This window comes from Cornus florida, unplaced genomic scaffold, assembly GCF_030987335.1.
Source record: "Cornus florida cultivar Cherokee Brave unplaced genomic scaffold, ASM3098733v1 CherokeeBrave_3.0.0_Hap2_Chr03, whole genome shotgun sequence".
Lineage (NCBI taxonomy): Eukaryota > Viridiplantae > Streptophyta > Magnoliopsida > Cornales > Cornaceae > Cornus > Cornus florida.
Window position 1 is genome coordinate 26,756,032 of NW_026775573.1, and position 22,350 is coordinate 26,778,381.

The 22,350-nt window shown below is 34.7% G+C and overlaps 1 protein-coding gene and 1 non-coding gene across 2 annotated transcripts; one reads left to right on the top strand and one right to left on the bottom strand.

The window, feature by feature from the left end:
* Window positions 1-3,217: 3,217 nt before the first annotated feature.
* On the bottom strand, window positions 3,218-18,184 carry LOC132301326 (transcription termination factor MTERF2, chloroplastic-like). Its single transcript, XM_059798590.1, has 2 exons — window positions 17,922-18,184; window positions 3,218-4,346 (listed from the first exon to the last, which is right to left on the bottom strand). The coding sequence occupies exons 1-2, from the start codon at window positions 18,182-18,184 to the stop codon at window positions 3,218-3,220; spliced, it is 1,392 nt and encodes a 463-aa protein (XP_059654573.1).
* LOC132301997 (small nucleolar RNA R71) lies at window positions 14,650-14,756 on the top strand. Its single transcript, XR_009480704.1, has one exon. It is a non-coding gene; the product is annotated as a small nucleolar RNA R71 (small nucleolar RNA).
* Window positions 18,185-22,350: the final 4,166 nt, after the last annotated feature.

The following is a 22,350-nucleotide window of genomic DNA, read 5'->3' on the forward strand; positions in this document are numbered from 1 at the left end:
TTTACTTTCAAATTAGTTGCTCCTAAATGGGCCAGCTTAGTTTTTTTGGGTACAGACCTTTTTGGGCTTTCTAACAGCTGTATAGGTTGATCTTGGACTTTGGCCATGGCCCTTTTTGTTGATGGGCCTAATACATCATTTCAATTTCAAATGTATTTCAACTTCCCCAAAAAGAAATGTTATCTATAAATTATTGTAGTTAAATCACATTTTTAATTAAGACCCATTCGTTCAAAACTCGTTTTTGAGTGTGTGTATGGGCTAGATAGCAAACTATTTTCTGAATGGTTATGGTATAGCTATTGATTTAATTGATTGTTTACATTATGTTATAAATACTTAATTCCTCACTCATGTTACATGGATTCGGGTACAGTATTGGATATGAGTATATATCTATGCATCAGGACATGTCAAATCTCTAAATAGAAGAACACATGGACACGATTAAATATTCTTTTTATTAATTATTTTATTTTATTTTCTAGAGTAAAATAAATGTTTTTATCGAATATAATGTTCAATATATGCATTGTAAAGTAATAATATAATGTAATTGAATGATTGAATATATTTTTTAAGTATATGTCTAATCAAAAGTGTCGGACACATATCTCATATCCATATCTGAGGGATATATGTCCGACACGAATATTTTACTACTTTTGAAGAGTCCATGTAACAAAGTTCCTCATATGAACTTGTACATTTCTGTCCATTTATATATATATATATATTAGCGTGGAGCAAGACCCTAAAGCCTTTTTGAGGGGCATGAATTGATTAAAAGTGGCCCAATTTAATATTTTGTCCACTTATATCCAAACATTATTTAATCACTACATTAGCAACAATACATCCTCCCAACATGTATGTTATGTGGTGAGGCTAGTAGTAAGTTCGCTTATCATACATATGAATTTTAAGAAAATAATTTTGTTTGCCGATTGAAAGATACCGTAAAATACACATTTTTAATACATTTTATTATTTATTAGGGTCAAACTTAGTGATATTTCTAAATATGTTGATCAAGAAAACTGGGGAGGATTATCCGTTAGAGCCAATAGACCACGGTTTTAGTGATATCGTCACCAATGATGAAGATATTTCTTGGTTAGATGGTAGGCTCTAAATTTAGAATATATATATATATTTTTATTTTAGATAACATAATTAAAATTTTTTTTTTTAAATGACAAAAAACTCACATACACCACTCACATATAACCCACTTTACTCATTTGAGAGGTAGATGAGATACTATTGTGACTATTGGCTAGGTAACATAGTTGATTATTTGAATTCGATTTTTTTTTAATTAATTTTGTGATGAATTGACCATGCTATAGACCTATGGTTATTAATTAATTATATTTAGATAGTTGATTTCTTCCATGATTATTGTGATAGTGTTAATTGAAATATATTTATTTTATTATTTGTTACATAATCTTTACATATTCTTTATTGTCCTCACATATATAAGAAAATAATAAGATGTGTAGGGCTAAATTTTGGTCTCAAATTTTTAGCGCATACAACGTATTATATACATACGAATCCATATTCGTATTTTTACATTTCTATTTTTTTTGCCGAAATTTTTAAACGTAGTTTTTTTAAAAAAATTGAATTATATTCATACGTCTCCGTATCCGTCTTTTTTCTATACCTTATTTTACTAAATATGGGTGGGGCTCATGCCAACATACACAACACATATTTGGCATCTTCGAAATTCAGAGGATGAATTTGGAGGTTGTATCATTTTTTTTATTAAATATAAATCTTATTAGTATTATTATTATTATTATTATTATTATAATTGAGGTAGTAAACAACACAAGCACTCATTTTACCGCCACTGGTGGCTATAACCACGGACCTTTCCTTTAAGGTTTGAAATGGAGGTTACACTCTCTGTCACATAATTTTTCTAAATGAATGTCATTTCACGCTTCGCATGCACCTCATTTATTGTGTTTCGTGCATTTTCTAACTCCTAATCCCACTATACATGTGACTTAAATTTTACAATTTTTGCGCTCCTGCTTTCACATTTGCATTCGCTCACGCTCTCGCATTTAAATGAAAGATTTACCATGAGGCCCCAAACCTTTTTTTTGCTCCTTTTAGATTTTGGCGAAGGACTTCAGGACTAAGCAGATATGAATTGAGTCCCAAGTTTTGGAGCTAATCACACAATGAATACTGAGTTTGACCTTTGAAAAGTCGTTGGGCTTCTTGTAATAGTGTGTTTACCCTTTGGGCTTCTTGGGCCTATATATTACAAATTTTCACCTTCTGAAAAAAAAAAAACCAAAAAAAAAAAAAAACAAGAAGAAAAAGAAAAAAGCCAAAAAAAAGAAAGAAAAAGAAAACAACAAAAACCTTTGAAATTTAAGGCTTATTTAATAGAGGCTATTTTGATTTTTCCTTTTTGTGTGGAACCATTTTAAAGATAATATCTCATATTATCTCCAGGAATTATTTTTTATTTTTTTTCTTTGGAAGGTTAAGTAAATTCACACGGTCATATTTTTAGAGAGGTTCGAACCGACCTCCCCTTTTAAGAAATGAGTTTGTACCAGCTAGATTATTGTCCATTTGATACCTCAAGGATTGGTTCACTTACCTTACAAAAATACTTATGAAATTAAGTTTGCAATTAATTAACAGCATTACCGTAAATGATACAGTGGTGTTTGTGGACACCTAGTTCAATAACATCAATAAAGAAACAATAATGAAAAAAAAAAAAAGGGATTAAGTTAATTTTCAATTTTATGTTAATAATTTTCGAATCATCTGTTTGGCTATGAGTACGTGGTATTTCATATATATACATTCGAAATTATGAAGAGGACATATTATGAAAGTCATCAATTGGCAACATTTACAAATGAAAATGAAAATGAAAACCTTAATTTACTAAATTGAACTCGTTCCGAACAAAACCAAAATCGCCAGACAATCCCCCAGATAAACGGACAATGGTATATCACACCACGCCCAATCCACTACCAAAGTATCATAGAATTCAATGAACCATGCTGTTGAGCTTCAGAACTGAAACGGATAATTCAAATTTGGTCAGAGATGAATGAATGTGAATTTGATTGGCATGTTGTATTTCACACAAAAGCATAGTCACTACCCAACAGTAAACATAGGAGAAACCAGCTCTGTTCTTCATTTTCCCATACCCTCCTATTTACTTTGAAAGATTCAACTTCTCCTGATATAACTTCAAAAGCTCAGGAGCTTCTTCCTCATATTTTTCCACAAACTTGTTTAGGAATTGACTTTCAGAAGACGACAACATCCCATACAAGCTAAATTTATTCTGAAGCAAACCTTTGGACAACAGAATCTGATAAACCAAACACCGTGGAATGATCCTCCTCTCCAAGCTCAGAAGAATAAGCCCTGGATACCTCACAACAATCGAAGACTCCCAACCCATTTTATTGACAAAAAAATCCATTATCCCCATAATCTTCTCCACTGATACAATCATAAACCATGGTTGCTTCCCAAAAGCCACCAAAATCTGATCCTCAGACAAACCCCACTTCTTATAAACCTCCACCTTCTTTTCCCAAGTTGATTTAGTCATTGCCCTCAGTGCATGAATTGCTAAACCAAACATCACTTTTGTAGGGTTAAAACCCATTTTCTTTACTTCTTCCAAAATCTCCTTAAACCTATCAGCATTAGGCGTGAAAGCGTGAGGTTGATTTGTTAAGAAATTCACAATAATCGATTCGGGCATACCTATTTCTCTCAGAGCTTCAATATTGGGTGCTACAGATGTGTGAAGATCCAACAACAAAAGCACAGCACAGCGTTTAATAGTAGCATTCGTTTTTTCTTCGGACTTGAGGAATTCCTTGAAGAAATTGTAGGATGGGATGATTTGGTTTTCCAAACTTCTTCTCAAAACAGCTGGTGTTGTAGACAGTATTTTGGCAGTGTCTTGGGTTGAAACACCTTTAGATTGGAAAAATTCGATTTTGGGCAAAAAGGTATTCTCGGGATTGGACATGAGTACCTGAGGTAATCTTCTGATGAGAAGTGTGATCTGGATTTCAGTGAATCCATGGTTGCTGAAGAATGCGAGAACGGAGTCTGGTTTGTCTGGGGTTTTGATGGTGATGTAGTTGGAGGCCGAGAGAGCCTTTTCTGGAGGAAGCCCACATGATTTAACCAGGTAATCGACCGTGAATGAGTGTTGATTTGAAGTGGTAGATGTGGATTTGAGTGTCGAGGATGATGAAGATAGTGAGTAGTTTTGAAGGAAATGCAGTTTCTGAGATGGTGAGGTTGATACAACAAAACACCTAAAATAAGGCAAAGATTTGAATATGAAATTAAACATCGACAGTGAGTGATGGAAGGGACTCACCTGTTGTTCTGATGAAAGATTGTCGCAAATTTGGATCTCCTCTCCCAAAACCCTCTTTCCAACTACTGAACCCTAAAGTACTTAAGCGATTTATTATCACTGCCCTTAAACGACATCGTTTCCAGTGAACAAAAACCTCAAATCAAACAATGCTTACATAGACCGGGCCGCCTCAATATGAAACATTCTCTCTCTTGCGCCCCATGAGAAGGACTTGTTTTTCTCATATTAGCATTTTGATGTTTTTATTATATATATATTAGCATTTTGATGTTTTTATTATATATATATATATATATATATATATATATTGACTATAATTAACTAATTTTTAATTTTTACTCCTTCCATTCTGAAATAAATATAGTAATGTCAAAGATGACACTTAATTCGAAATAGCCGTCATATTATTTATATCCAATGTTGCAAATAACACGAGATCTCCATAAATCTATTGATTCATCTAACTAATCCAATTTTTTAAAAATAAATAAAAATAAAATTGGGCATGCTTTCAAACAAGTAGGCCCCTGTTAAATAGAATTAGCAGTATTTTAAATATATTTATAGAACACTTATGTGTATTAAGGTAGTTATAAAAAAAAAAATATAGCAATCATGTTGAACCGTCATTATGTTAATATTATATATATATATATATATATATATATATATATATATATAAGGAAAAAATAAATTAACATTCGTGGGTAAGGAGCAATTGATCAATAATTTAAGAAAAATGATAGGTCTTTCGACCTCCAAATACAACGTGATTAGGAATGAATCGAAGAGAAAGAGATTTTTACGAGAATTTTTTTTTTAAGATTTCTAACGTGATCCAATAACGTTATATTCGGAGGGGGAATCGGCAATTGAGGGCGAAAGATTTATCATTTTTCATAATTAATATATATATATATATATATATATATATATATATAATTCACTAATTTTTAATTTTTACTCCCTCCATTCTAAAATAAATGTCGTAATACCAAAGATAACACTTAATTCCAGATAACGATAGTATTATTTATATCCAATGTTGCAAATAACACGAGATCAGTTTCCATAAATCTGTTGATTCATCTAACTAATCCAATTTTTTTAAAATAAATAAAAATAAAATTGGGCGTGCTTTCAACCAAGTAGGCCCCAGTTAAATATAATTTGCAATATTTTAAATATATTTATAGAACACCAGTTAGCTTATGTGTGTTAAGGTAGTTATAAAAAAAAATATACATATATATATAGCAATCATGTTGAACTGTCATTATGTTTAATGTATTCACATTTCTTGCACGATCGTAAACAAAATATTTTTTCTATATATATATATATATAAATCTTCTACATATAAGAAAAAAATAAATATTGAGAGGGGAGTCTACAATTGAGGTTGAAGGATCTATCATTTTTCATAATTTAAAGGATGTCAAAATGCCTCACAAAGCAAAATAAGACTAATTTACCATTTTTTTGTCATTTTTCATATTCGCATAATTAAACACCCTTTTTCAGAACAGAACCAAAAAATTCAAAAATGCAAAATATCGAAAATGCTCCCGACATGCATGTATATATACAAATTTGGGATAAGTGCATCAGACCCCCTTGAGCTCTCTTCTCTTTCTCAAGAAACCCTCCTGAGCTTCGAGAAAGACACTTAACCCCCTAAAGTATTTAGTTTGTTACAAAAACTCAAATTCCGTTAGTTAGTCATCCCATATTTAACGCCAAGTTGGAACACGTGACCTATATGCATTGGGAAAAATTTGTAATCTCAAATATACCCCTTCCCTAACTGTGTTTGTCGTATAGTTTCGCTGGGAGATCGGATATGTGCCGGCAATCGGAGATTGGAAGACGGGACAAAGGGGAGAAAACAACAGAGCAATCCTTGGATCGAGGACCTTGCTCGCTGAGCTTTTAGATTAAAAATTCCAGGTCCAGCTACAAAGCTAAGGAAGGACGGAAACGGCGGTCTCGACTGCGCTCTTGACGGAGACTTTGGGCTGCCCTCTCCGTTAAACGTGCTAAGGTTTGGAACGTCAAGAGAGAGATTTTCCAAGCAAGATTGTTGATCGGTGGAGGCAAAGACCCATTTTGGTTGGTGCTTCTATTTCTACTGAATTTGTTGTGTGCACTGTGTAGTCTTCACTTTGTGTTTTGCGGTCGCCTGAGAGTTGCAGCGGCAGCCTTTATGAAAGAGTACGATCGAGGAGAGGTAAGATGTGAAAACAGATGAGGGTTACGTTAGAGCAAAAACCCACGTGGAACATGGTGAGAGAGATTGGGTACGACTAGTTGTAGAGCTTGCGATCGAGGATGTACTTGTTGTAGATTATGCCGGCGAAGCTGAGGAAGATCCCGATGTGCCTGCTGGTTCCTGCTGTACGGATGGGGTCTATTTCTTTTGAGAATCCGCCTTTTCTTCCTTTTCTGAAATTGGCCGAAAACTTGCTCAAGAACCGCAGCTCCAGTCTCTCGTCGCAAGACTGAGCTAGGCCCGGCTTCCTGCCCGCTTCTTCTTACGGTATTTCTGGGCTGGTGTTTATGGCAGTTTTTAGAGTCTTTCTGGTGTTTGTGTTCTTGTGGGGGGAAAGAGAAACAATGGTGGGTGTGTATGTTAAGCAGGGACGGGGTGTAAGATTAGAGTTACATGCGTATATCCAGTTACCTTTTTTAGACTACGTGTCGTTTTTTTATTAGTTCTCGAGATTTTTTAACCACATCTGTAGCTCAGCAATGTGAAACAACTTAAACAATGCCGTTCAAGTAAGGGCCAAATTGTAATTTGCTTTTTCCGTTAATAGTTGCTAACGGATAATCACTTCTTGCAACAAATTCATACTTCAGGGGATTTTCCTTACTTCAGGGGGGTTTATTGCAATCAGGTCATACTTCAGGAGGTTTAACGCACTTTACCCTACAAATTTTTTCTCTCCTGATCTCACCCATTCTCTCTTAAACAATGCTTGCCTCAGGCTGACTAAGCAGAAATTGCCTGATGATGCTGACAATCAGCAGATGTGGAGCACTAGTAATTTGATACCTGTAAAATATATTTAAGAAAATTAAACATGAATCAGCAAGAAGACCAGAAGGAAAATAAAATAAAATAAAATAAAATTCTCTTTCTAACTATAAACGATCTCAAATGGCATTCCACCACCACCGCAACCCAACCAGTAGATGATAACGACAAGGAAGACAAATAAGGACGGCAAAGAGTTGTTCGGAGAAAATGAAGGATTTATCAGCGACGATAAACCGGCGATGAAGAAGGACAGAGGCTGAGCTCTGTTTGTATGGACTGAACAAAACAGCGCCCGTAGAGGAGCGCGATTCCAGCGAGCACGGATGATTGCACCGACGGGATTAAGCCAACGAGAAACCAGTGATGCCAGGATCGGCTGTAACTTTTTGAAAATTTTTTTTTTCAACAAAAAGCTCTGTATATGTATTATTGTGTAAAATATCCAAACTTTTAAATGACGCTTTTACCCTTATTCACTGTTTACACCTATATATTTATATGCATATGTATATATCTATCTGTATATGTATTATTGTGTAAACCCCAAACCACTGTTATATACCTAGACCAGCCCCCAAAGCTCCGGCCGACCTTGACATCCACCTCCACACCTACCAACCACCACCACTGCCTGACTTCAATCACCCATTATCACATCCACCTTCCTATTGCGCCTAAAACGAGCCACCACCACCTCCTACTTCCTATTACATCCAAAACGAACCCACCCACGCTATCACAGCTCCCATTTATCTTTTGTGAAAGATTAAAGTTCATGACTATACCTTGCATGAAATTGAATTGTATTATACTTCTAAATTAAGTTTTGGCATGTTGTTTAACATACTTTAATTTGAGAGCATTTAGTTGAGATTGAAAATTTAAAGACTAAAATTAAGAGAATTAATTAAAATCTATTTAATGGTTTCATGGGCCTAATTAAGCTTTTGAATGAATATATGTAATGACCATGATATGTCTTTAAACATATATTAAATTGAGGCCATTTTGGGATGATTTAAAATCTTGAGAGTTTGATTATTTTGATGTAATTAAATTCTATCTTGTTTATCCATGGATTTAATCATGTTTTAGGAGTTGCTTCTATTTTAAGATCATGGATTTAGACTTGTGGTGTATTCACTTAATCATGTTTTAAGCATTGGAAAGCGTTGTTGTTAAATTTATATTTATGAAAATATGTTTCTAATATGAAAATATTATTGACTTGTGATTTCATTGCATTATGAATATGAAATACTTATTATGCACAATTGAGAGTTATATTGCTAACTTGTTACTATGTAGTAGTAATATGCATAAGTTTTGAACTTATTGTTTTTGGAGGCTTATAAGGATCATATTCATATGATGGCTAGGGTCTGGCCTTAGTACGGATTCGTGAGTTTCCTAAGTCATAGAAGTGCGCAGTAGGTTGTACCTTGTGGGTCGTAATTACCCGGAATAACTTATACACGTGTGCACTAGGTAGTACCTTGCGGGCTAGTAACCCAGAATAACTTGATTGGTCTGCAGCCAATGATCTAGTCTTTCCACTATTTGATTTCGCATTAAATTTCAAGTTGTTAATCATGGATTACTGGTAACTTGAGAATTGATGCTTACTTTGGGTATTTGAATCCTATTTAGTATACTTGAAACTGTATACTTGTTTTATGTATTTAGATCTCAATTAGTATACTTAAGCATTGCATGTTTGATTTGTGCAATCAGACTTCATTATGTATACTTGTGTCTTGTATGCTTGTCTTATGCGTGATTCATTTGGCTTAGTATACTTGTGCATGTATGCTTGATTAAGGAGTTTTCTATGTTAATTGTATGTTTGAATATGCATGCTTAGACAATGCATAACTTGTTTAACATGACTTAGTGTACTTGAGCATGTATACTTGTATGATGTTGTTCATTTCAATTGCATGAGTAGCTTAGGATGATCCCTGAGTCTCACTTTGACATAGACGTTAGGTGGCATGAGCCCTTTAACATGTTTCACCTTAAGGTGATAAAATTGTAAAACGTAGGTAGATGCATGTTCATTTTCTACGAGTAGCTTTATGTTGCTCACCCTTACGTTACTGGCGCATATTTCAGGTACAAGATTCAAGATATGGAGATTAACATTTACCTTTGGTGGTTTAGAGATTTGAAATTTCTTTCAAAGCATTCTTGTTCACGTGCAAGTGTTAGCATGTTTAAGTTTTACATTTGGTGTTGTAATACTTAGTTAGGTTTAATATGCTAATTTTGCTTCATTGGGTGTAAAGTGTACTTAAGTATGTTATTTAGAGCTCATTTGATATGTATGATTTGTGACCAAGGGTCACTAACCTTAAAGTTCAAGTATATGCTTCTAAGTTTCAAGTTTTGTTTGGAAATGTAAATTTTTCCAAACTTTGAGGTTTGACATGTGAAATTTTGTAAATGGAATGTAATGAGGCCGTAGGCCATTGCAACATGTTTCAAATGTTATAGTACACTTGCATGCATGTTTACATCATCACATACTTGCATATAATGCAAATTGAGTATGCCATGGGGGATTCCAAGTAAACTTTCAGTCATGGATGTATAACAAGAGGTTTGTGCACTTTCTCGAGTCATTTTGGTCTACCAAAATGTCATTTCGGTCGACCGAAATGACCGAACCCTTTTGGGTTTTTGTTTGAACCTTGAAACCTCATTTTCCAGTAGCCAAAGTTAGCATTTAGGGTCATTTCGGTCGACCGATGGCTCATTTCGGTCGACCGATGGTTCCTTTTGGTGTATAAAACCAACCAAGCCTTAAAGACTTATTTTTAGCACAGATTTTGTTCATTTCGGTAGTCCGATGGGTCATTTCGGTCGACCGAAATAGCTAGATCCCGAGAGTAGCTTCAGTCCAGTTTCAACACTGATCTTCCGACTTCAAACGACCATAACTCCTTCGTTTTAAATCCAAATGGGGTGATTCTTGAGCCTAAATTCATGGATTTTGAGTCAGATTTCCAATGATACCAATTCCATTCTCAGATTCCAATCGCAGTGGGAGTTATTAAAGTTTTAGTGAGAGGGTATCAGTTTTCGCTTAAACCGAAAAAGGCGTTTTGTGGGATTCTTGCCTAATGTTCTTAGAACCTCTTGGAAAGTCATGAAATGATTAAGTTAGGTTGTTTTTACCTTGTTTGACTTGTTTAGAGTCAAGTTTCTCATTTTCATTGTGAAGTGACCATTTTGCCCCTTTGTTCACGGATTCGCCCATTTTGACCCCTTTGTTTCTGCTTTCATTCTCTTTGAGCTTCGTGACTTCATGGAAGGTCACATTGGTGTCTTAGAGATGGTTTATATCTCTAAAGACTTTGGTTTTATCTTTTGTTTCCGTATTTCGGATCCGTTATCGGGTCAACTTTCGGTTCATCACTAACGAACCGGGTTGAAAAACTCGGGTTGCTACATTGCCTATTACAAGATAATTAACAATGTCGGTGAACCAATGCAACGTCTCATTTGAGATTTGAAAGAGTTGTTCATCCGGAAATGATTCATGAATTTCAAGATTTGGAGAAGATTCAATCATTAATCTAGACAGATGATGGGCAACAACATTGTCGGATCCCTTTTTGTCTTTGATTTCAAAGTCAAACTCTTAAAGAAGTAGGATCCATCTTATCAAGCTAGGTTTGGTTTCCTTTTTCATTAAAAGATGCCTAAGAGCGGCATGATCGGAAAACATAATTACATTGGATCTTAAGAGATATAACCGAAATTTATCAAGGGCATATACTACGGCAAGTAATTCTTTCTCGGTGGTAGAATAGTTCAATTGGGCACCTGAGAAAGTCTTACTCGCATAGGATATAGCACATGGTAGCTTACTTACCCTTTGCCCCAAAACAGCACCCATTGCGAAGTCAGAAGCGTCACACATAATCTCAAATGGTAAGGACCAATTTGGAGGTTGCATGATGGGAACAGATGATAGAAGAGTGCGAAGTTGATGAAAAGCATTTAGGCATGCTTTATCAAAGATAAATGGAGTTTCCTTGGCAAGAAGGTTGCACAAGGGTGTAGCAATGTTGCTAAAGTCTTTGATGAACAAGCGATAAAAACCGACATATCCTAGAAATGAGCGGATTTCTCTCACAGTAGCAGGTGGAGACAATTCGGAAATCAGCTCAACTTTCGCTCTATCTACTTCTATTCCTCTTTTGGAGATGACATGTCCAAGTACGATTCCTTTTTGAACCATGAAATGGCTCTTTTCCCAACTTAACACAAGATTAGTCTCACGATATCTTTAAAGCATTTTTTTTGAGATTTTGGAGACACGAATCAAATGAGGATCCAAAAATCGAGAAGTCATCCATGAAGACTTCTAAATAGTTTCCACCATGTCCGAAAAAATTGACATCATACACCTTTGGAAAGTGGCAAGAGCATTGCACAATCCAAAAGGCATCCGTCGATAAGCAAATGTACTGAAAGGACATATGAAGGTGGTCTTTTCTTGATCCAATGGATCTAGGGCCACTTGATTGTACCCCGAGTAACCATCTAGAAAGCAATAGTATTGTTGCCCAGCCAATCTTTCTAAGATTTGGTCAATGAAAGGCAATGGAAAATGGTCCTTCCTAGTGGCAGAATTCAGCTTTCGGTAATCTATGCAAACACGCCACGAAGTGGCGGTGCGTTTCGAAATGAGATCACCCTTAGCATTTTCAACTACTGTGATTCCTGACTTTTTAGGAACCACTTGAGTTGGACTAACTAATTTGGAATCAGAGATAGGATAAATGATTCCCGCATCTAGAAGTTTCACAACCTCCTTCATGACAACTTCCTTCATATTTGGGTTCAATCTCCTTTGAGCATCCCTAAATGGCATTTCATCCTTTTCCATGTGTATGCGATACATACAAATAGAAGGGTCAATGCCTTTTAGGTCTGCTACACTCCATCCAATTGCTTCTTTGTTAGCTTTAAGCACTTCCAAAAGATCACTCTCTTGGTCATTTTTAAGATTTGAAGCAATGATGACCGGAAGAGTCTCTTTTGGGCCTAAGAATGCATATTTGAGATCAGATGGAAAAGGTTTAAGCTCAAGAGTAGGAGGAGAGATGAGAGAAGGAACTGGTGGAAAACTAGAGAGTGAGGGAAGATGTTATTTCTTACTTTTCTAAGATGGGTAATCCAAAGTGGCCACAGAGTCCATCAAAGCATTCACCTCACTTATGGATCCTTCTATGTCAAAACCACAATTTTCAAACATTTCACAAAGGCACGCCTCAAGAGGGTCTTTAGAGAGAATAGAGGGAAGAGTCTCCTCTATGGTTGCATCCAAGACATCCACTAGAAAACACTCGTCTTCATCTGTGGGATGTTGACTTGAATTGAAAACATTAAGCTTAACCATCATGTTGCCAAAAGAGATATCCATAATACCGGATCTGCAATTAATGGTGGCATTGGCAGTGGCAAGAAATGGTCTTCCTAGGATAACTGGAATATGATTGGTAAGATTAGGGACTTGCTCAGTATCAAGTACCACAAAATCAACCGGGAAATAAAATTTATCAACCTTAATCAAGATGTCTTCAACAATTCCCCTCGGTTTCTTAATTGATTTATCGGTTAGTTAGATTACTACCGATGTTGGCTTCAAGTCCCCTAATCCTAATTGCAAGTAAACAGAGTATTGAATGAGATTGATACTTGTTCTTAAATCAAGGAGTGCTCTACGAATCTCTTGGTTTCCAATAACACAAGAAATGGTCGGAGCACCCGGATCGTTGAACTTAGGAGGAGTGTTAGACAGAATGATGGAACTCACTTGTTCCGTTAAAAGCACTTTCTTAAGGTCATTTCCTTTGCTCTTCCTCTTTTGTGTGCACAAGTCCTTCAAGAACTTTGTATATGGTGGAATTTGCCTAATTGCATCTAGAAGAGGAAGATTGATTTTCACTTATTTAAACACTTCCATCATATCATGAATTTTTCCTTCTTGTCTCCCAAATGATGAAGTCTCTCTTAAAGCATGAGGAAATTGAGCTTTTGGCTCATAAGACTTCTCTAATTGGGGAGATGATGATGAAGATGATGGAATGTCCTTTTGGAACCACTAGCATCGAAAGAAAAAGGAATAGGATTTGGAATGGGACGGATGCTACCACTTGGTTGCTTCAGTTTACTATCCTCCTTAGGTATCTCTACCTTATTATCCACTTTCTTACCACTCTTTAAGGTAGTAATTGATTGAACTTGCTCATTTCCAGGAAATTCCGATGAAGGACTTGCTTGCGCCATAAATTGCCCCTTAGGATTGGTTTCAGTTTGACTAGGCAACTTACATTTCTCTCTCACATTTAAAGAATTAGCTAATTGCCCGATTTGAGCTTCAAGCTTTGCAATTGATTGAGAGTGAGAATGAAACAATTGATTATCTTTTCGAAGATCACCTAAGGCTTACAAGACCTTGTCCTCAAAAGCGGAACTCTTAGGAGGCGCTTGATTTGGATTAGAGTACGATTGAGAATTTGATGCTTGAGGATGAGAGTATTGATTCACATTGTGAGGATAGAATGAAGGATGGTAACCTTGAGAATTCTGATTTTGATTTTGGAGATGTGGGGGAACATACTTTGCTTGGTAACCTTGAGTTTGAGGAGGGTTTGCACCGTCTCTTTGATTTCTCCATGCAAAGTTTGGATGATTTTTCCACCCCGGATTGTAAGTATTGGAATAAGGGTTGTTCCCTTAATGAATGAAAGCTGCATTTACTTGTTCTTGAGACTCACATGGTATAATTATTTATCCTAGAGGACAATTTGAAGTATGGTGAGTGTAACTAGAATAAGTCATGCACATTTCATTGGAATGATGAAGATAAGATTGAATTGCCAGTTCTTGATTCAAAAAGAATGTATCAAACCTTTGAGTAAGATTTTTGACCTCAGCGGCAATTTCCATGGAGGAGTCTATTTGATTTAGAACTTTCTTTCCTCCTACATTTGCTAAGTGACCACCCCTAGAAGATAAAGATCTATGCATTGAGTTTTCACTCATTTTTTCGAAAAGATACCAAATTTTATCTTCGTTTATTTCTATGTAGCTTCCGCCACAAGAAGCATCAACAATGCCCTTATTAGCATCAGATAAACTTGAAAAGAAACATTGAACTAATTGCCACTTAGGAATGTCATGATGTGGACACTTCCGTAGCAAGTTATTCAAACGTTCCCATGCTTCATGAAGGGGTTCTCCTTCTTCTTGTTTAAATTCACGAATGGAAGTTCTCATTGAATCAGTTCGACTCGCGGGATATTACTTTTTTAGGAATTCTTGTTGCAATTGTGCCTAAGAGGTGAGTGTATTTGACCGCAAGTTGTTAAACCAATATTTAGCTTTATCCCCAAGAGTGAAAGGGAAAAGCTTCATTTTTAGGGCTTCTTCTGGAACATCCGTGATTTTCACGGTGGAACAAACTTCCAAGAACTCATCTAAATGTTTATAAGGCTCTTCATTGCTCAACCCAAAGAAAAGGGGGCACATGTTAACGGTGGAAGCCTTAATCTCATAATGATAAGCACAAAAATTTGGCAATTGAATGCAAGTGGGTGCATTATATTGATTTGGAGTGTAACAATCCCTAAGGACCATTGGAGGATTGAGAGGAGGATATGGCATTTGACCTTACTGATGATATGCCATTTGGCCTTGTTGAAGGTATGCCATTTGAACATATTGTTGTTGTTGCTCACCAATTGGGGGAACAACATTTGGCCTTGGCATCCCTAGATTAGGTTGTTGCACCACAGGATTGATTGGTCGTGGCATTCCCAAGGGTGGATGCACACCTTGAGGATCCACAATATGAACTTGTGGTGGGTAGTGCATACCATTATGATCCACTTGACCAAGATCTTCAATGGGATCTGCAATTGGATTTATTGGGTCTTCCATTAAAGGTGATGGTAGATCTAAATTTGGAAGATTAGGATGACTATCCCTAATACTAGCTCTTAAATGCCGAAGGAAAATTTCGAGATTTTGATTTATAGGAGCAATAGGACGATTAAGTGATCTACGACCATGTATGCACTAGGATAAGTCAACACACCAACACTTTAATTTTTCAACCTCCACATACAATGTTCCCAAACTCTTCAATAATATCAATGCACTTAAAACAAATAAATGCCTCCACACAGGCTGATGCCTTCTACAAGAAGGTATGCTTAGACTTAAGCCTCCATTTGGGCTATCCAAAGCATGCAAGACAGTAAACAATTAAGCACAAAAATTAAAGAGAAACTTACAAATGGTCTTTAAGCAACTTCAAAAAATTTTTAATTGCTTCCAAGTCCAGTGTTTGCTCCACTTTCCTTCAAGTACCTAATTGACAAATCAAATGAGAAAATAAAAATTAAAATGACTTAAAAGTAAACAATCAACAAAGAACTAATGTCTAATTCAATTCTTTTAAAAACCGTTTGATCCCCGGCAACGGTGCCAAAACTATGGTGCGATCCAGTGTGTGCACAAAATAATGCACAACACTTTAGGTTTAGAAATAATGTCAAGTGGGCACCATATTTTAAAATTTATAAAACCACTAAACACTTATACTATGGAGTATGAAGTGAGCAGGGATCATCCCAAGAGATATAAACAATTATAGGTTTTCCAGAATTGAATTCTACTTTAGTGCTTACGTGATTGCTAAAAAGGTTTGGTTTTGTGATTAGACTAATTTTAAGCTACATGATTGCAATAAAATTATGGAGTTTAAAAGATTGGAAAGAGACTTAGGGTATAGGATTCACCACTAAGTACATTTCCTAACTCACTCACTTTCACTTAATTGGGGAAATAAAATGTATAATCTAAATGTGGCTAACAATTGCAATGAAAAGTATGAAGCATCAATTTAAAGCTTGAATCGTTTACCTAATGACAATTAACTAAGTGTAAAACAATTCACCAATTTAAAGCATGATCCATCAATTCAATTAGCAATTTCAACTCACATAAATCTAGAGGATAATGTAATTGTGGCAAAAAGTATGGAATTCAAACATAAGTATGGTTGGTTTACTTACCTAATAATTAAATTGCAATTAAATTAATTAAACTTAAATTAAACTAATTAAACATGAATTTAAAACTAATTAGACAATAAATTAACCTAAACATGTAGTGTCATCCATCAAATAGAAGTAATTTTTCATCAATTTGAAACACAATTATAACTAATCAATACCATGCATAGCCATCACAAGAATCAATTAACAAAGATTTCATGTGTAAAATTTGTTTATCAATCAACCACACATAAGACAATATGAGATTAATACAGATAATCAATTGAAAGAATTTAATTCATAATGTTCAAGACTATACACTAATTACATAAATTAATCCCCAAAAAGTAAAAAGAGAGAAAGAATAGGTTACATGCTTAGGGTTTGTCCAACCCTAAGTAGAAGAATCAGCCACTCATGGTTGATGGAGTTGAAAACAGAACAATCTCCATCCTTGGATTCATCATCTCTAAGCTTTTCTTCCTAACCCTGGCCTGTTCTTCGTTTTCCTCTTTCGCGTTTTCCAGAGAATTTAATAATACGATACAGAAAAAATAAAACCTAAAATCCTCCTAATTAATAAATTAAAAACTCCTTAAATAAAATAAAAACTAACCCTAAACTAATAGCTCACTGGGCCTTAAGTAACAAATCCTATTAAAGCCCATAAGTTACAAAAATAAGTCCAAAATAAGAAAATCCTGTAATGCTGCCAGGTACTGGAGGATGGATCCCACAGCCTTGGGGATCGATCCCCCAAGGGCATTTTTAGTTCTGTGAATAGTGGGGGATTGATCCCTCACCCACCCTGGGGGATCGATCCCCCAGAGTTGGAAATTTTCTTTAAATCTATTTAGCTCCATTTTGGCTCCGGGCTAATTGGTTTGCTTATTCATCTTTGGGAACATCATCAAAGGCCCGAGATTGACCGCTTTTGAAGAATAAACACACTATATGAGTAATGGGCTGCGACCTCTTTTTGCCATTTTCTGAACTTGTTCTGAATGTCTTTGCTTGACTCCAAAAAGGCATTAGTGAAGCAAAATTAGTTCGTTTGAACCTTATTTACCTGAAATTGACAAAAACATAAATTATAACTAAAACATGAAAATAAGATAGATACAATGACTAAAATACCCTAGTTTATGTGCTAAAATGTGCAACATTTAAGCACTTATCAATTTATATATATATATATATATATTTATATTTATATGCACATATATATATATATATATATATATTTATATATGTATTATTGTGTAAGCACTAAACCACCATACACCTAGACCGGCCCCCAAAGCTCCGGCCGGCCACAACATCCACCTCTATACCTACTAACCACCACCACTGCCTGACTTTGATCACCTACCACCACCTCCACCTTCCTATTACGGCTAAAACAAGCCACCACCACTCCCGCTTTCCTATTACGCCCAAATCGAACCCATCCACACTACTACAACTCCTATGTAGGAGGCGAATTGGATTACTATGCTCCGCCACCATCGTTATGGTGGCGATCGGAGTGAGAGGAGTACAACTACTCCGATTGTCTCGATTGCCCACCAGCGCAAGCCCATTCGACTTCATCAGTGTCCCCACGCAAACCCATTCGACTTCATCAGTGTCCCCACGCAAACCCATTCGACGTCATCGGTGTCCCCAGATTCATCGTCGTCATGAAGAACCAGCCGCCATCTTGAAGCCATAATCCCACATTTCCTTCGTTGTGGGTTAGATTAAAATAGGGCTCCAATTTCGATCGCCGCCATGGGATAGATCAAGATAAGGCTCCATTGACGTCATTACCGAAGACGGAGAGAATGAACTGAGCGGCAAAAGAACTCACTGCCGCCCTTGCCGAATAACCATTGCCATCGCCGCCGTTAACCCTAACACGAGGTATTTTCACAGGACTTATGTACTCTGGTGTTGGGTAAGCTCACTAAACTGGGTCTCTTTTTGCCAGTCCATTTTCGGTAGTTCCATTTTCCTTGCTCATCATCGTTATTCATTTGATGATGATGACAACGATGATGAACTGATGATAATGATCATGATGGAGTGGTGGTTGTGGCGGTTGAGGTATGATGATGATGCGGTGGCGGTATATGCAGTGGGGCTAATTTGTGGTGGTGATATATGTCTTTATGCGCATGTGTCTATATATATAGAAAGAGGGAGAAAGAAAAAGAGAAGGAGGAGAAGCTTTGTTATCATCGGGCTTTTTCTTTTCACTTTGTTATATACTTGTTTGGGTTAGGGTTTGAAAGGGAAAAAAGAAGAAAAGAGTGAGGATAGAGAAAAATTGGGTTTCTCAAATGGGTTGTACCTGATAACTTATTTAAACCTATTTGATCTAAGGGTATTTAAGTTAATTGCATTTGTCAATTTTATATCAAAGGGTAATAAAGTCAATTCACTATTGTCAGGATGTCTTTGTCAATTTTATCAAATTTGAGGGTTATTAAAAAATAATCTAACTTATATCTCGCGTTCTTATGCCAAATCTCATAGATTGTCATTGTACTTTATCCAAAAATTAAGGGTTAAGTGCAAATAACTCCCCTGAACTAAAAATTGCCCCCTTGAACTATTGATTTGTTATAATTAAGGACAAATCAATCACAATAGACTATTTTACCCTTTCTCATTGAAATTTTCATTTCTTATTAAATTATTTTTATTAAATTTTCTCTTATGTAAATATTAATTATACTATTTACCTTAATTTTATTTTTAGTATCAATTTATCATAAAAATAAAATAAAAAATCGATAAATAGATTTGTAACTACTATTTTTTAAATTGATTAACTTATTATTAAAACTTTATTAGCTATAATAAAACATATTATAACCAATTTAAACATCTTTATCGTAAAAATAAAAAATAAAAAAAAAATCATTTTTTTCATACATTATATTGATGAAAAATTAATAAAATACTTTAGAAAAAATTCCTTCTTTTCATGTAATATATCCATTAAAAATTAAAAAATTAATTAATACAATTTTTTTAGAACAATTAATTAAAAAATTAAAGGTAAATTTATGCAAATTTAATGGAAAATATCTCATCAAATTAGTATGAATTTTTTCATAATTTATTTAGATAAGAAAAATATATTAAATGTAATTCAATAAGAAGGGGCATTATGGTCATTTAATGAAATATATTATAGTCCTTAGGGTATGTTGCAACAAAATAAGATAGTTTAGAGGGTTTTACGCATAAAATATAGTTCAAGGGAGTTATTTGCAAATTCAAACATAGTTCAAGGGGGGTTGTTTGCACTTTACCCAAAAAATTAATTAAAAATTATTTGAATAAGTAAAATAAAAAGTAATAATTAATGGACAATACTTGCCTACTCACCGGTAAGTAGTGAGTCCCTACTGACTCAATAGGTGGTATAATAAAATTATGACAAATGTTTCAAATTTTATAAAATATAAAATATAACAAAAATAGAATCAGAACGTATTTAATTCATTTTAATCGGGTTAACTGCATCTTTCTCTCCATATATATCTCTCCATATATATCTATACACATACTTGTATATACATAGGTACAAAATTAGCTTTTAAAGTAGAGAAAAACTAGGATTCAAGCTTCCTAAAACAATACCTTCCAAAAACAAGATCTTCCTAAAACAATATATTGTTTTTGTTCTTCGGAATCCAAAGATCAAAATTTGGATTTCACCGTAGCTATACAAATATAAATACATATACATACATATATGTATAAACAAACAAAAATCATGTTATTAAAATACCTATTCAGCTCCACTTCCAATGTAATCCTCATTCTCACTGCAACAATCCTAAGTTGGACGAGAGAAGGGCGAGAACTTATTATTATTATTTTTTAAAACACAAATCGGAAGCATTTTATGATTCTAGCAATGGTTCTTCATATCAATTACATATTTTCCACTCTGAGAACATAGAGAGCACAACTAACCCCTCAAAACACTGTTTTTGTCATAATTTTATTATGCCACACACTTAGTCAGTAGAAATTCCTTACTCACCGATGAGTAGGCAAGTATTAATTACTCACATACATAATTAATGGACAATACTTGCCTACTCATCAGTGAGTAGGAAACTTATACTCATCATGAATGTGGCGTATTTATTTTTAAAAATAAATAATTTAATAGCTATTTGGGTTAAACCCAAATGAATCCGAATCAAATTATAATTTCCTTTCCTCTCATTCTTTCTTACGTTTGATTAGAGGGGTGTTCTTTAGCTTTTGGGTCTTGGCTCATCTTTACCCCTTTGCAAAAGGGCTTATGGGAAAGTGAGAGAGGACTCCGACGTCGTGTTTGTTTGGTCAAGGTTAATTGCAATTACTATATCTCTTCGGCGTCTGGGTGTCAATCGACCCCCATCAAAAAAGGTTGGTAAATGACCAAGAACATAGGGGTCAATTTCACTGTGGGAGTGTAGTCCTCAGAGGGCTCAGTATACAACCAAGCCAAAAACTTAAGGCTCCAAACAGAGATCAAAATGTAATACAAATTTCCCATACCATAATAAAAATAATAATAATAATAATGGAAATGGATAAATTTTTTAATATAATGATTTTTAATTTTTTAAAACAAATAAAAATCTTTTTGACTTTGAATCAAGGATACAATGGCACAAAGCCTTTTCAAATACTAATGTTCATAGAATTTAGACACAAAAAAGTGGTGCATATATTAAGAACAATCCATCATATTAATCTGCCCTATTGGTTCTGTGATTAAAGGGTCTCAAGGGAACAAATCATACACTCGGGCGTTCTAAGTTTGGCTCTGCACAAAAACACTTAATGATGTGTAGAAAAAGAAAAAAAAAAAAAAACAAATCTATCATAAGATTTGCTCCTTTGACATGGTCAATACCAACGCACAAAGAAATGAATTCATATACCACTCAAGGCCCTTGTCCATCTTTTTATAAAGTTGCTGCCAAAAAAAAAAAAAAAAAAAAAAAAAAAAACAGCTAAAACTTGAAATTAAATGGGGACTCTATCTATGCATGAATGAGGAATGAGATTACTATTGACTGGACAGTGAAACATCATGGGAACTGGAACGACCCTCCAATTTGAAAATTACCTGATAGGGGGTTGATTGCCACCTAGATGAGAGATATAGTAATTGCAATTAAACGTGAAAAAGCGAGAGGAGAGAGAATTATATTCATTTGGGTTTAACCCATATAGTTATTAAATTATTTATTTTTTTAAATGTAAGGACACTTGTCAGTTTAGCAATGCGTTACATACGTGGTGAGTATAAGTTTGGTAAGTATAAGTTTTCTACTCACTGGTGAGTAGGCAAGTTGGAGGGCATTTTGAATTTCAACAATAACTCTCAAAAAATATATAATTATTTTGCTGAATTCAATCAAAGTAAAAGTTTCTACCCAAAAAAAATAAATCTCAAAGTGAAAAATATTACTTTTAAAATACACCATTTTATTATTTATTTGTGTTTTATTCATTTCAAAGTAAAAAATAGAGATTTTGGGTCTCACCAAGAGAATTGTAAAAGTTATTTATTAAAAATAAGATAATGCTTAGCTACTTACTGGTGAGTAGGGTGAAGCTACTCACCCCTATATGATTCTATACAAAAATAACACATTACATTTAAAAATAAAATAATCCGTACCTAAAAACACTATATACGATTTATTAAATGGTTGATCCGAGAAAGCAGAAAAAAAATGTGAATTATTTTATTATTAAAGGTGATATGTTATTTTGTTATTGGACCACATAGGAGTGAGTAGCTTCAC